Here is an 11577-nt window from a genome sequence, read left to right on the forward strand (position 1 = left end):
AAACAAAAAAAAACAAAGTGCAAGGTAGAGCAACAGATTTTAATGGAACAGAGTAGAAGTTCACTGATATAGTTTCAGATTCCACGTTATTAATAATCTTTAAGAAACCACCATTTGTTGGATTTGGGTGTATTATCAAGGAAGAGCTCCACAAATATATGAAAAGGCCATTAACCACTGTGCCACCAGGGAAGTCTTAGTAACTATAGCTTGTTAGTCATTCTTTACAGAAAAAATGGCGGTCCACCAGAAAACAAGGTGCTAGTTCAGCTCGTAACTCAATCGCGCATGAACTTTTCTTTGCGCTCTGGTATGCCTCTGAATGAATGTAGAGGCAGATGTAAGGATCCAGCTGTCTAATATTAAGCCAGATATTAAGGAGATTTGCAAAAATGTAAAAGAGTACTACTCTTCTCACTCAAGTTTTACTTTGTTTGGGAAAAGAGTTATCTTTCCTAAACATTACTTACGTTAACATGTAATGGGTTTATTATTGTCATTTTAAACAAGTAAGTTCATTATTTTTTAAAGGATAACATATAGTCTATTTCTGAGATCAAATATTAATAGATAAAACATAAAAAATAAATTACACAACTTTTAAAACTTCTATGATGAAAACGTTATTACTTAAGTAAATAAATTTCTCAGTTCTAATTTCTAATACAAAAAAGATTTAGAGATATAACCCACAGGAGCAAAAGCTCTTTGGGGTCTTCAATTATTTTTAAGAGGGTAAAGGGACTTAACAACCCGAAGTCTGTAAACCACTGGTATACACCATTAAGAAGGTATCATGGGGACTTCCCCGGTGGTCCAGTGGTTAAGACTTCACCTTCCAATGCAGGGGGTGCGGGTTCGATCCTTGGTCGGGGAGCTAAGATCCCACGTGCCTCATGGCCAAAAAACCGAAACATAAAACAGATGTGATATTGTAACAAATTTAATAAAGACTTAAAAAAAAAGAAGGTATCATGAAGTCAGTGGACAGGGGGGCTTCCTGTTAAAGACCTAACTGAGGAATCACTTAAATGATAGATAGGTTGCTTCTCAGTTCTCCCTTGACCTTCCTAGAGTCACTGACATAAAAATCTAACTACATAATGCCAAGAACGCTGAAACTATTTTTAATGATATAAAGAAAATTGCTTTTCGGGAGATCCTTCTAAAAGCTTGTCCTAAAATCTATGAAATCAGAAATTTTCACTTTTGCGGCACGTTGTGAAAATCTTAAAATAGATGAGCCTCTCACGTTTGCAATATGGCTTGGGCAGTAGAAAATAAGCAATTATATAAAAGGAAAGTTATGTTCACATGGTGAGAATAAAGTCAAGAAAAAGACACTCGTTAGTCTCTTCCTTCGCCTTTTGTGGGAACTGGCTTTAGTTTTCCTAAAGACCGTGTGTGTGCTATGAGCTGAGTTAAGTGGGGAGCAAAGAACCAGGGAAACGGATGGCGAGTAGGGGAAGCTAGCTCTAAATCCAAACGGCAGAGATTTTAAGAGCACAAAGATCTGTAGGGTGTTCAGGAAATCTGAGACCTCCCTGCAGTATTAAGCTTTAGCAGCACTCAACCTCCTTGACCATCTGGGCGACAGTGTCTATGCGCTGCTGGATTCCACTGGATTCAGTTGAGTGTCTATTGAATTGCTGCTATGTGCAAGGCACTGTGCTGGGGGCTGCAGGGGTTTGGTTTGCCCTCCCGGCCTTGACACTTTGGAGTGGGGTGAGGGACACAAACACATCAGAGATCACTACAGTAGAATAAAGAGAGAGTTGACTTAGGGACATGGGGAGTGAGGTAGGGACAGATCTCCTTGGCTTAGCGTGGGGAGCTTAGGAAACGGTGTGTGGGTGGCAGTGGTGTAGACAGGCCTTAAAGAACAGAAGGATCCCATGGTTAGGACACGCTGACAAGCATGAGCAAAGGAGAACAGGACCGATGTGGTGAGGGGCACGTGGGGAGAGCTGAGGGCGTGGCCAAGTTTATCAAGGGGACCAGGACAGCATCAGGAGAGAAGCTGGAGAGGCAGGTGGGCCCCTCCTGTGGGGAGGTCTCTGAGCCAACCTGAAGCCTCGTGTGCTTCATTTTGCAGGCAGTGGGGAGAGAGGGAAGCTTTGTGAGCAGGCGAGTGACATGATCTGAGGTGTGCTTTGAAGAGACTAATCTGGCACTAGTGTGTAGGCTGGACTGGAGTGGGTGCAAACTAAACTCTTCCACTGTAGGTGGTAGCAGAATGGGTCTTTCTGAATTGTATTCAAGGGGGGCAGGGCGTTTTCAGTGGAGGCAGGAAGGGGAAAAAGCAGACGAAGCTTGGAGCTATGAAGCAGTCAGTGTCACACAACATTTTATGGGAATGGCTTGGTGAGAAAAGATGAGAGAATATATGTGAACGAATCTTCCCAAGGGCCATTCCAGAAAATGTCAACTAACCCAGAGAGACAGGAGGCAAATCAGTGGTTGCTTGGAGAGGGAGGGCTTATAAAGGGACCCAGGGAAACTTTGGGATTGACGGACATGTCACCATCCTGCTTGTGGTGCTGGTTTCATGGGCTCATACATATGTCAAAACTTATCAAATAGGCCACTTTAAGTATACGCAGCTTACGCATACCAATTACACCTCAAAAAAGTTAAAAAAAAAAAAAGACCTGCTTCTTTTTCTTTTTTTTTTTTTTTTTCCTTTTCTTTTTAAGATCTGCTTCTCAAGTTTGATTTTTACAAAAGATGCTAGTAATGTTAAAAGGTTACGAGTCCCCTTTGGAAACTAAGAATTGGCAGCAAAAGGCAGGAGCCACATCAACCTGGCTGGGGTGGGCTGGGGGGACGTATCCTGTAGCTACAGAACCTGTGGGCTCCCCCCGCTTGGTGACAGGAAAGTGAGGGGGCTACTGTCATTAAGGAGAGAAGACAGTGCTCTAAGGAGGCACATGATGCATTTCCTTTTTGAAATGTTAATACAGCTTGTGGCAGGCAGCCTTCTAAGACACCCCCGATGATCCTCACCTCCCGATATTCATACCCTTGTGTAATTCCCTCCCCCTGAGTGTGGGCTGAACTTACTGACTAGCTTCCCCGATTAGGTTTCAAAAGACTGACTTCTGTCTTCCTAGCATTCTCTCTTCTCCCTTGCTGGCACACTCCTCCTACCTGCTCACTAGTGCTCTCTGATGAAGCCAGCTGCCATGTCATGAGGGAGATATGGGAAAGCCCACATGGCAAGGAATCAAGGGAGGTCTTGGGCCAACAGCTAGTGAGGAACTGAGGCTCCCAGTCCCACAGTCTTTGAGGAACTGAGTCCTGCGAACAACCACAGAAGTGATCTGGGGAGTGGATTCTTCCACGGTTGAGCCTTCAGATGACACTGCAGCCCTGGCCAATGCTTTCAGTGCAGCCTCACTAGAGACCCAGAGACAGCTAAGCAGAGCCCAGACTCCTGACCTACAGAAACTGAGATAAAATATGTTGTTGTTCCTGGCTACTAAGTTTAATTAGTTGTGCAACAATAGATAACTAATACACAGCTTCAGCTCTGGTGTTTGCCTGCACCTCTACCATCAAATCTTTTTGTGTTTTTTAATACACAAAGATGCAATCACAATATTAAAACATCAAGAGAAGTTTGCTTCAAACTCACTGTCTGCTAAGGATGTGGTGATTTGGCTTTGGGCAGCTTGATGGTAGATGTATGTATACAAGTTGCCTTTGAATTTCAGATTTATCCTGTTCTTCAGATAGGTATTTTGAACGGGAATGATACTTCACCAAAGATGTTATAACAAGGGACTATTTTCTCATCCAACGTTATGATCCTCTATGTATACAGTAGTGGTGGTCAGACTTTAGTGTGGCTCTGAATTGCCTGGGGAGCTTATTAAAACATAACAAATTCCTGGGACCCACCCTAAAGGGGGGGCCTGGGAATCTGAATGTTTAACCAAAATCCTTGGTGATTCTGATTCAGGGCATCAGAGGCCCATACTCTGAAAAATCACTTAAGGAAACGACCCCCCAATATTGCCCTTAACAACATATAAATGATCTTTTACATATCACAGAAAATAAAACTTGCCAAAGTACAATGAATGTTATAATAGATGAAAACAGCTCCATGGCATCCATTTAACAGGACCTGGTATATTATGGGAACACTCAGAGAGGGACCTGAAAGAGGCGCTGAGCTTCCAGAAAGAGCCAAGAGACCCTCTGAAGAAGGGCTGAGCTTTAGTCTAAAGCCTGTGAACAAGTACCCCAGGGAGCAAGGATTCTGGAGCCTGAAGAGAAGAAGGTGAGGGATCTCGGATGGAGAAGATTTTAGGAAACTGAGTGACTAGCAAAATTTTTAGGTCTTGCCTACCATAAGTAGACTGGATTTGCAACGTGTGCTAAGAATGCAATTACTCTAAGTCAGGGGTTGGCATTTTTTTTTAATGGAAAGGGCCAGACAGTAACTATTTTTGGCTTTGCAGAGCATATGGTTGCAACCACTCAATTCTGCTGTTCTTGCAGGAAAGCAGCCACAGACAATCTGTAAATGAATGGGCGTAGCTGGTTCTAATAAAACTTTATTCACAAAACCATGGTGGGTGGCATCACCAGCCTGGTCTAAGCCAAGTCCTCACAGGAATCTCCGTAATCTCCGTAATCTCCATGTGTCACCACTGGGAAAGAGCACATGAACGTAAACCAGGTTGTCTTAAGACCATGGAAAGGCTCGTTTTGATCCCACTGCCTCTCCTACTGGCCTATTTCACCACTAGAGTTATTCCTCGGGGTGAAAGCACTGTCCATGGAAGTTCCCAGATAAAACGCAAGCGTGATGCTCTTCAGAGGAAGCCTCGTCCCACCTAAATGACTCAGACACCCAGAGCTTTCTGTTTCCTAGTACACAAGCCATTTTATATAAGCTTTTGAGAGAGATGGAAACACATGGTTGTGAGTGAACAGGGACCCCCGAAAGGACACAGCCTGGGGAGGCGGGAAGACTCTAGCCTCTAGCAGCAGACTTCAGCTGCTTCCCAATGTCTCCAGTTAGCTCTAAGGGTGGCGAAAGAGTTCAAGACAAAATTAATTTTAATTAACCCCAAATGAAAACATACAACACAAGGGGCATCATAAAGGAAACAAAGATCAGATGTCACTATTTCTAAAAGACTGCAAATCGCTGCTTTGAATAATCCAAGTCAGTGTCCCTAAAACCAGATGCTGTACCTGAGAGAAAGCTCCAAACTTATACTCAATACTGATCCATCTGCTTTTCACCTCTGCTTTCTTTGTCTGCCTACTCTGAGCTGAGGAACAGACACAAGACCAAAAGGCAAAGGGAGTTCTATATACCACAGACACAGTCGCAGCCACTGCTACATAATCGAGGGCTAATCATATACCAACAGCATAGCTGATAAAAAGTTGAACATTCGTAAATGAAAAATTGTATGTATACGGCTGACATAATAGCCTTTGGTAAATAAGATACAAAATAGTTACCTGCTCTATAGTGGCACATTTTTTTGGTGAAAACTGCAGGTAATTTGAAAATGAAATAATTAATCCACAGCAGAAAACAAAATGCAAAGAACTCTTTAAAAACTCAGAAACATTATATCGATAGCATTAACCTGAGCTAGAATATGCCTGCACTGTGTCCATTGTTCACCTCCATTTAACCTGAAACACCTTGAATCACTGGAAGCCATCAGACGGACTGGGTGCCTCCCCTGGCCAGAGCTGTGTAAACCAAGAGAGCTTCTCCAACCAGACCCTGGGGAGAAGCCACCCCGCCCGAGAGCCCACAGGACACCATCAGACCACTGGGTACAGTCTTCATGCAACCAGCAACAGAGCCCAAAGACGCACATGAAAAGATTAAGGGTTTCCCACCATGAGATACATTTCAAGTGTTTGCAGAAAAGGCCTCAAATGTAGTGGCCTTACAACCTTAGGTTAGGGCAGAGTGACATGAAAGAATTACAAATCCAACAGCATTTCCCAGGACTCACATATCCCAGGTGTCACTCTATAAAGTGGATCCACAACAGAGAAGTCCCAGGCTCAGGGGCCAGAGAGAGAAAGGCTGGGGATCTCTGGGGGCCCGCCTTCTCAGGTCACACCTGGGCAGATACATGGAGCCCAACAGGGTGACCTGATTCACAGCAGTGAACAGGCAGGAGATGCTTGCTTGCCCCTCATGGCTGCTCGGGAATCCATGATTGGCCATGGAAATCCCAACACGTGGGCTTCCTGCTAAACTCTCAGCTCAACACCAACATTCCCCGTGCTCTCCCCACACTCTCCATTCTAGCCCATATGTGAGAGGGTGGTCTCTTTGGACTTCTGGAATTATCTATAGTCATCTTAACCCAAGCATCAGAGCCATTTGGATTTGGAAGATGGCCAGAAGGGGAACTGATGATTGGTGAAGGGGGTGGTTTTTCTACTCCTTATCTGGCAGATTGAATGCCGAACTACATACAGATTTACCAGTGTCTGAATAGTCATTCTTGGTCCCTTAGCTTATAGCCATGTTAAGTGACAGCATCTTGCATGTCACTGGATTATATTCAAGAAGGTGACGAGGGGGACTTCCCTGGTGGTCCAGTGGTAAAGAATCTGCCTTCCAATGATGCAGAGGACGCGGGTTCGATCCCTGGTTGGGGAACTAAGATCCCACACACCACGGGGCAAGTGAGCCCGCGCGCCTCAACTCGAGCCCACGTGCCGCAAACTACAGAGCCCACGCGCCCCGGAGCCTGCGCGCCACAACTAGAGAAAAGAAAACCCGCCCGCCACAACTAGAGAGAAGCCCGCGCACCACATGAAGAGCCCGTGCGCCGCAACGAAAGATCCCGCATGCCGCAACTAAGACCTGACGTGGCCAAAAACAAATTAAATAAATAAATAATAAACAGATCTTTAAAAAAGAGAAAAAAGAAGGTGACGAGGGGCATTTGAGAATTTCTCCCAGCTCCTGTCAACTACTTTCTCCTCACTCTCTCCACAAGGAAACAAGCTGTTCCCCCTTTCGCTGCCCCTCCCCACTCTCCTCCACCAAGATTTTAAACAAAGGAATCAGAGAACGCACATATTCAGGCAAGTAGATAAGAGAATCAGAGGTCACTGGCCTTTCAAACTAACCAGGACTCAGTGCCTTAACGATTGGCAATTCTTATACCTGCCTCCCCATAAATAGAGAGGGAAAGGAGAATGGACACCTTAAGCAATTCTCCGTCTTTTCTAAATATAGAGATTTCTAGAACTTTTAAGGGTAAATTCACTCCTTCGATTCCTTCCTGTCTTCTCCCTTCTTGCTTTTGGACCTTCCTCTAAATTAGTGCTTCTCAAACTGTGCCCAGGAACCATCTGGAAATCTTGTCCAAATGCAGATTCGGATTCAGCAGGCCTGGGGCGGGGCCTGAGACTCTGCACACTTGGAATAGAGGATCTAAATTCCCTCAGGTGACGCTCTTGAGTGAAGCCTGTGTAACACAACCCACAGTAGCTTGAAGCACACGTGAAGCATAATATTCCATCGAATGCAGCTGTAGCCATAACAGTTCCTTCTTTCCTGAGTGCCACTGTCTCAGGCCTAGGTCCCCAAGGCAGCGTCACATGGGGTTGCCCTTGTGGCCACCCATCCTTTGATTTCCTGGAGGCCTAGAGAAGATGGGGATGTTACCTGGTCAAAGAAATTAAACAATGAAAAAAGAAGAAAGAGGAAGCAGATGGTGAAGGATTAACTATCCAAGTGCTAAAAATGTAATTCCACGGAGAAGTTACACCCAAGAAGGAAAACGGGAAACGATCAAGGCAAAGGAAACTGGAAGCACCTTGACTTCTCCAACGGGGAATAAGTAGGTTGAGGGGGAAAAAAAAAAAAAAAAGACACAAGAGCCATATGGAATCCTCTATTTTTTCCCTCACACCATCTGGTTTGGGATCTAAGCACAGAATGGCAACTGCACTGATTCAGGAGCCGGCAAAATCTCCAGGCAACTAGGAAGGTGACCCCACGGCTGCGTTCGGTCCCCTCACTCCGGGGCCTGCGATGGCCTCTTTACACCATCCCACGCAAGGCCTCTGCCCCCGGCTCCAGACACACGTGGCTGCAGTACGTGTGCCACACGGGCACATTTCCCCCAGTGATGTCCCCCCCACCCCGCACACACACAGTTACCACCACAGGTGCATGGAGACCATTTCAGGGTCTGGCAAGATGATGCTAGAGATCAAGTTCAGTGATTTTGTTTCTCCCCCCTCCGCCGAGAACGTGCTTGTTCATGGAATTCTCACCTGAAATATCACCAGCAACGTGAGAACTATTAGAGTCCTACGATCTCTCATCATACCATTCCAGAAGTCCGAAAACTCTGAAAATTAAGGGTTTTTTCTTTTTTGGTAGGGGGAGAGGGGTCGAGCTCATCTGGCAGCAAAACCTGTTCTGCACTGAATTTCCCTGACGCCCAAACGTAACTCCAGCTCTCCAGAAAGATCCATGTGTTGGACTTGGGGGATGCACCCAGACCTTACTGGGGACGTGGCGGTGCACACGGTATGTGTGCCACGTCACTTTTCAGAAACCTCAACTCTTCTGAATTCTTAAATAAATTTGGCCCCAAAGGTTTCGGAGAGGAAATTGGAGGCTTGTATTTTTTCTTCTCAGCTGCCACTGCTGCTTAGAATGCCCATACTGACCTTTACGCTTTACCACCCAAATCCAGGAAAGATGCTTAGTTTTTTTCTTGATTTCTAACTGGGCTGGTGTCTTCCGACACATTCTTAAAATGAAGACCATTCTCTTTCTGGCAGTACTTTCGGATAATTTGGGGACCTTCTTGTCATGTTAGCAAGTACTGTTCATTCTCTCTCTCTCCGTCATTGAATTGTGCACATTTAAGTTTGCTTTGGCAGGGGGAGCGTTTTAAAAATTGCTTTGTTGGGCTTCCCTGGTGGTGCAGTGGTTGAGAATCTGCCTGCCAATGCAGGGGACACGGGTTCGAGCCCTGGTCCGGGAAGATCCCACATGCCACGGAGCAACTAGGCCCGTGAGCCACAACTACTGAGCCTGCGCGTCTGGAGCCTGTGCTCCGCAACAAGAGAGGCCACAACAGTGAAAGGCCCGCGCACCGCGATGAAGAGTGGCCCCCGCTCGCCACAACTAGAGAAAGCCCTCGCACAGAAACGAAGACCCAACACAGTCAAAAATAAATAAATAAATAAATAAATTAAAAAAAAAAAAAAAATTGCTTTGTTGAGCTAAGTTTACATAGAAAATTCACCTGTTTTAAGCGTGCAATCCAGGGGTTTGGAGTCCATTTACAGAGTGGTGTAACCATCACCACGATCTAATTTTAAAGCATCTCCATCACTCCACAAAGGATCCCTTGTAACCACCAGCGGTCATTCCCCAAGCCGTTCTCCCCCAGCCTCTGGCAAACACTCAGCTATTTTCTATCTCTCTGGATTTGCCAATTCTGGATATTTCTTATCAATGGAACCCCTACGGTATTTGTTCTCGTGTGTCAGCGTTTACTCAGCATCCTATTTCTGAGATCCATCCGTGTCGCAGTGTGTATCGTGGGTACTTCATTCCCTTCCACTGCTGCACAGTATTCCACTGTATGGATACATGTCTAATAGTAATTTTAAAAAAATCAAGATTCCAGAACCTTCCGTCCTTCGAAGGATCCAAGAGAACAAATGTCTGATGGCATTTCTTGCTCACCTCTTCTAACTGGCACTACACAGGCACACACAGAGCTGGCGCCTAGTAGCCAAAGGCGGAGTGAAGGAATCCGTCACTCAAGGTGTAGAACTAATTCCAAAGTCAGAGTTCATGTTAATTAACCTGAAGCTACAATTTAGGTTTTAAAGAAAAGATTTAAAAATTATTAAATGAATTACAGGTGGTCTGACTTTGTAACTCAACGTGTGTCTTACGTTGTACCTCAGGATCGCTCTTTCTAGACTTGCAGGTTCTATGTGGTCATTTCTGATGTATTCCTGCAGAAGTAAGCAAACATTTGGGAGGAATGCTGCTATGGGCTCACACAGAATTACAGCGATACTTGAAGCCTGTTGTGTTTCTCTGACCCACCACCATCCCTTTATATTCACATTTTAAGTAACTAGAAACCACTGAATTTTAGCTCACTGAGCTGCGTATGAGGATGCTTTGTGTGGACTTTGAGGATGTGGAGGGTGGGTGTGCGTATCGCTCGGCTTTCTCCCCTTCCGGGTCCCCACGTGGGCTGATGCACAGCTCACCCAGACCCAACACTCAGACGTTCCGAGAGACCAGTGCTCCTCCTGAGCAAGGAGACTGGAAACCGGACCCTGTGGACCTACCTGATGGGATGGCGCACCCAGGTATCTGCTCCTCATTTCATGGGCTCTGAGTTTTCCTTCTCAAAGGCAACGGACTGACGTTAAATCAGAGCGTTGCAGAGCAGTGTGGCCAGAAAGACATTTGGGGACATTGACAGCACCCTCAGAGCCCAGGCTCCTCAAATGTCCTGGCTCAGTTCTTGGTCCCATGATGGGCATGTGTAACGCCCCCCCAACCCATTATTGGTTCAGATATTAGAAATTTCGTGCTTAGCCCCAAGGCATACCTCACTGTACACTGCTCCTTTTGAGAAGAGGTGAGGGGGAGGAAACAGGGAGGAGGGAGAAGAGACAGGTGAAAGATGGGGTGGAATGGAAAGGAAGAGAGAAAAAGAAAGAGGATGAAAAAAAGTTTTAAGGGGCTAATTCCACCCCTACCCCTGGGAACAAATTAATGCATCAAGCAAAACAGAAAACAACACCAAACCGAAAGAGCTATCACAAATCATATTAAAGATAACAGTTGACTTGCTGTGCAAATTCACCCCGAGGCTGTATTTACCTGGACTGCTCAAGAGGCTAGCCCTGTCCCCCAGGGTTGGCACGGGACGGTACTGGTGGTTCTTTGAGCCTGGGTACATCCAGTGGTACCTGCCAATTTCCATTTCAGCTCTGCTGTTCACTGCCAATTTCAGGTGGCAAAGAGTCAGTGTCTCTGTCTCCAGCAAAGATTCTACATCAGCATTTTAATTTATTCTTTTACCATATAGTTCAAGGAAACGGGGAGTTCACAAAATATGCTATTGAATTGCAACCTTTCAATATCACCTTATCAACTCAGCATAATACACGGAGAATGTTAGTCTCCTCCTCCATTTTTCAATTTAAGTTGACAAAAATCACCAATATTGTCTTTTCTTTCTGTATTTTCTCCGTCTCCCCCCAAGTCCCGCCCCTTAGAATGATCATTTTGGGCAGACACTATTTATAAGGAAAATCTGGCTTCTCACCATCGTGGGTTTCTTTCTGTTTATTTCACTTTCAGACCCACAGAGCACCATCATTATTGCAGCTACATAAGCGAGGGTGAATCCAGGCTTGCTATGACGGCGCCTAGTTCCAGCCTGCAAAGGATGGCCAATGACCCCCTGGTCTGCTGAACTTTGGATGAAAACTCCTGTCCTTCCACTGACATCTGCAATATTCTCTGTCACCTCATCTTATCTAAGCTCAGGACTTCAGAGTCTAGAATGT

The 11577-nt window shown here is 45.4% G+C and overlaps 1 protein-coding gene across 5 annotated transcripts in view; it reads right to left on the reverse strand.

Moving 5' to 3' along the window:
* Positions 1-11577, reverse strand: part of GPM6B (glycoprotein M6B) — a 151618-nt gene that overhangs the window by 23843 nt on the left and 116198 nt on the right. For 2 of the 5 annotated variants that reach the window (XM_036839758.1, XM_036839759.1), the window contains exon 2: positions 10886-11005. The exons of the other annotated variants lie outside the window; for them this stretch is intronic. In XM_036839758.1, coding sequence (XP_036695653.1) covers positions 10886-11005 — 120 coding nt within the window. The remainder of the gene's footprint in view (positions 1-10885; positions 11006-11577) is intronic. 5 annotated transcript variants of the gene reach the window in all.

This window comes from Balaenoptera musculus, chromosome X (assembly GCF_009873245.2).
Source record: "Balaenoptera musculus isolate JJ_BM4_2016_0621 chromosome X, mBalMus1.pri.v3, whole genome shotgun sequence".
Taxonomy (NCBI): Eukaryota; Metazoa; Chordata; class Mammalia; order Artiodactyla; family Balaenopteridae; genus Balaenoptera; species Balaenoptera musculus.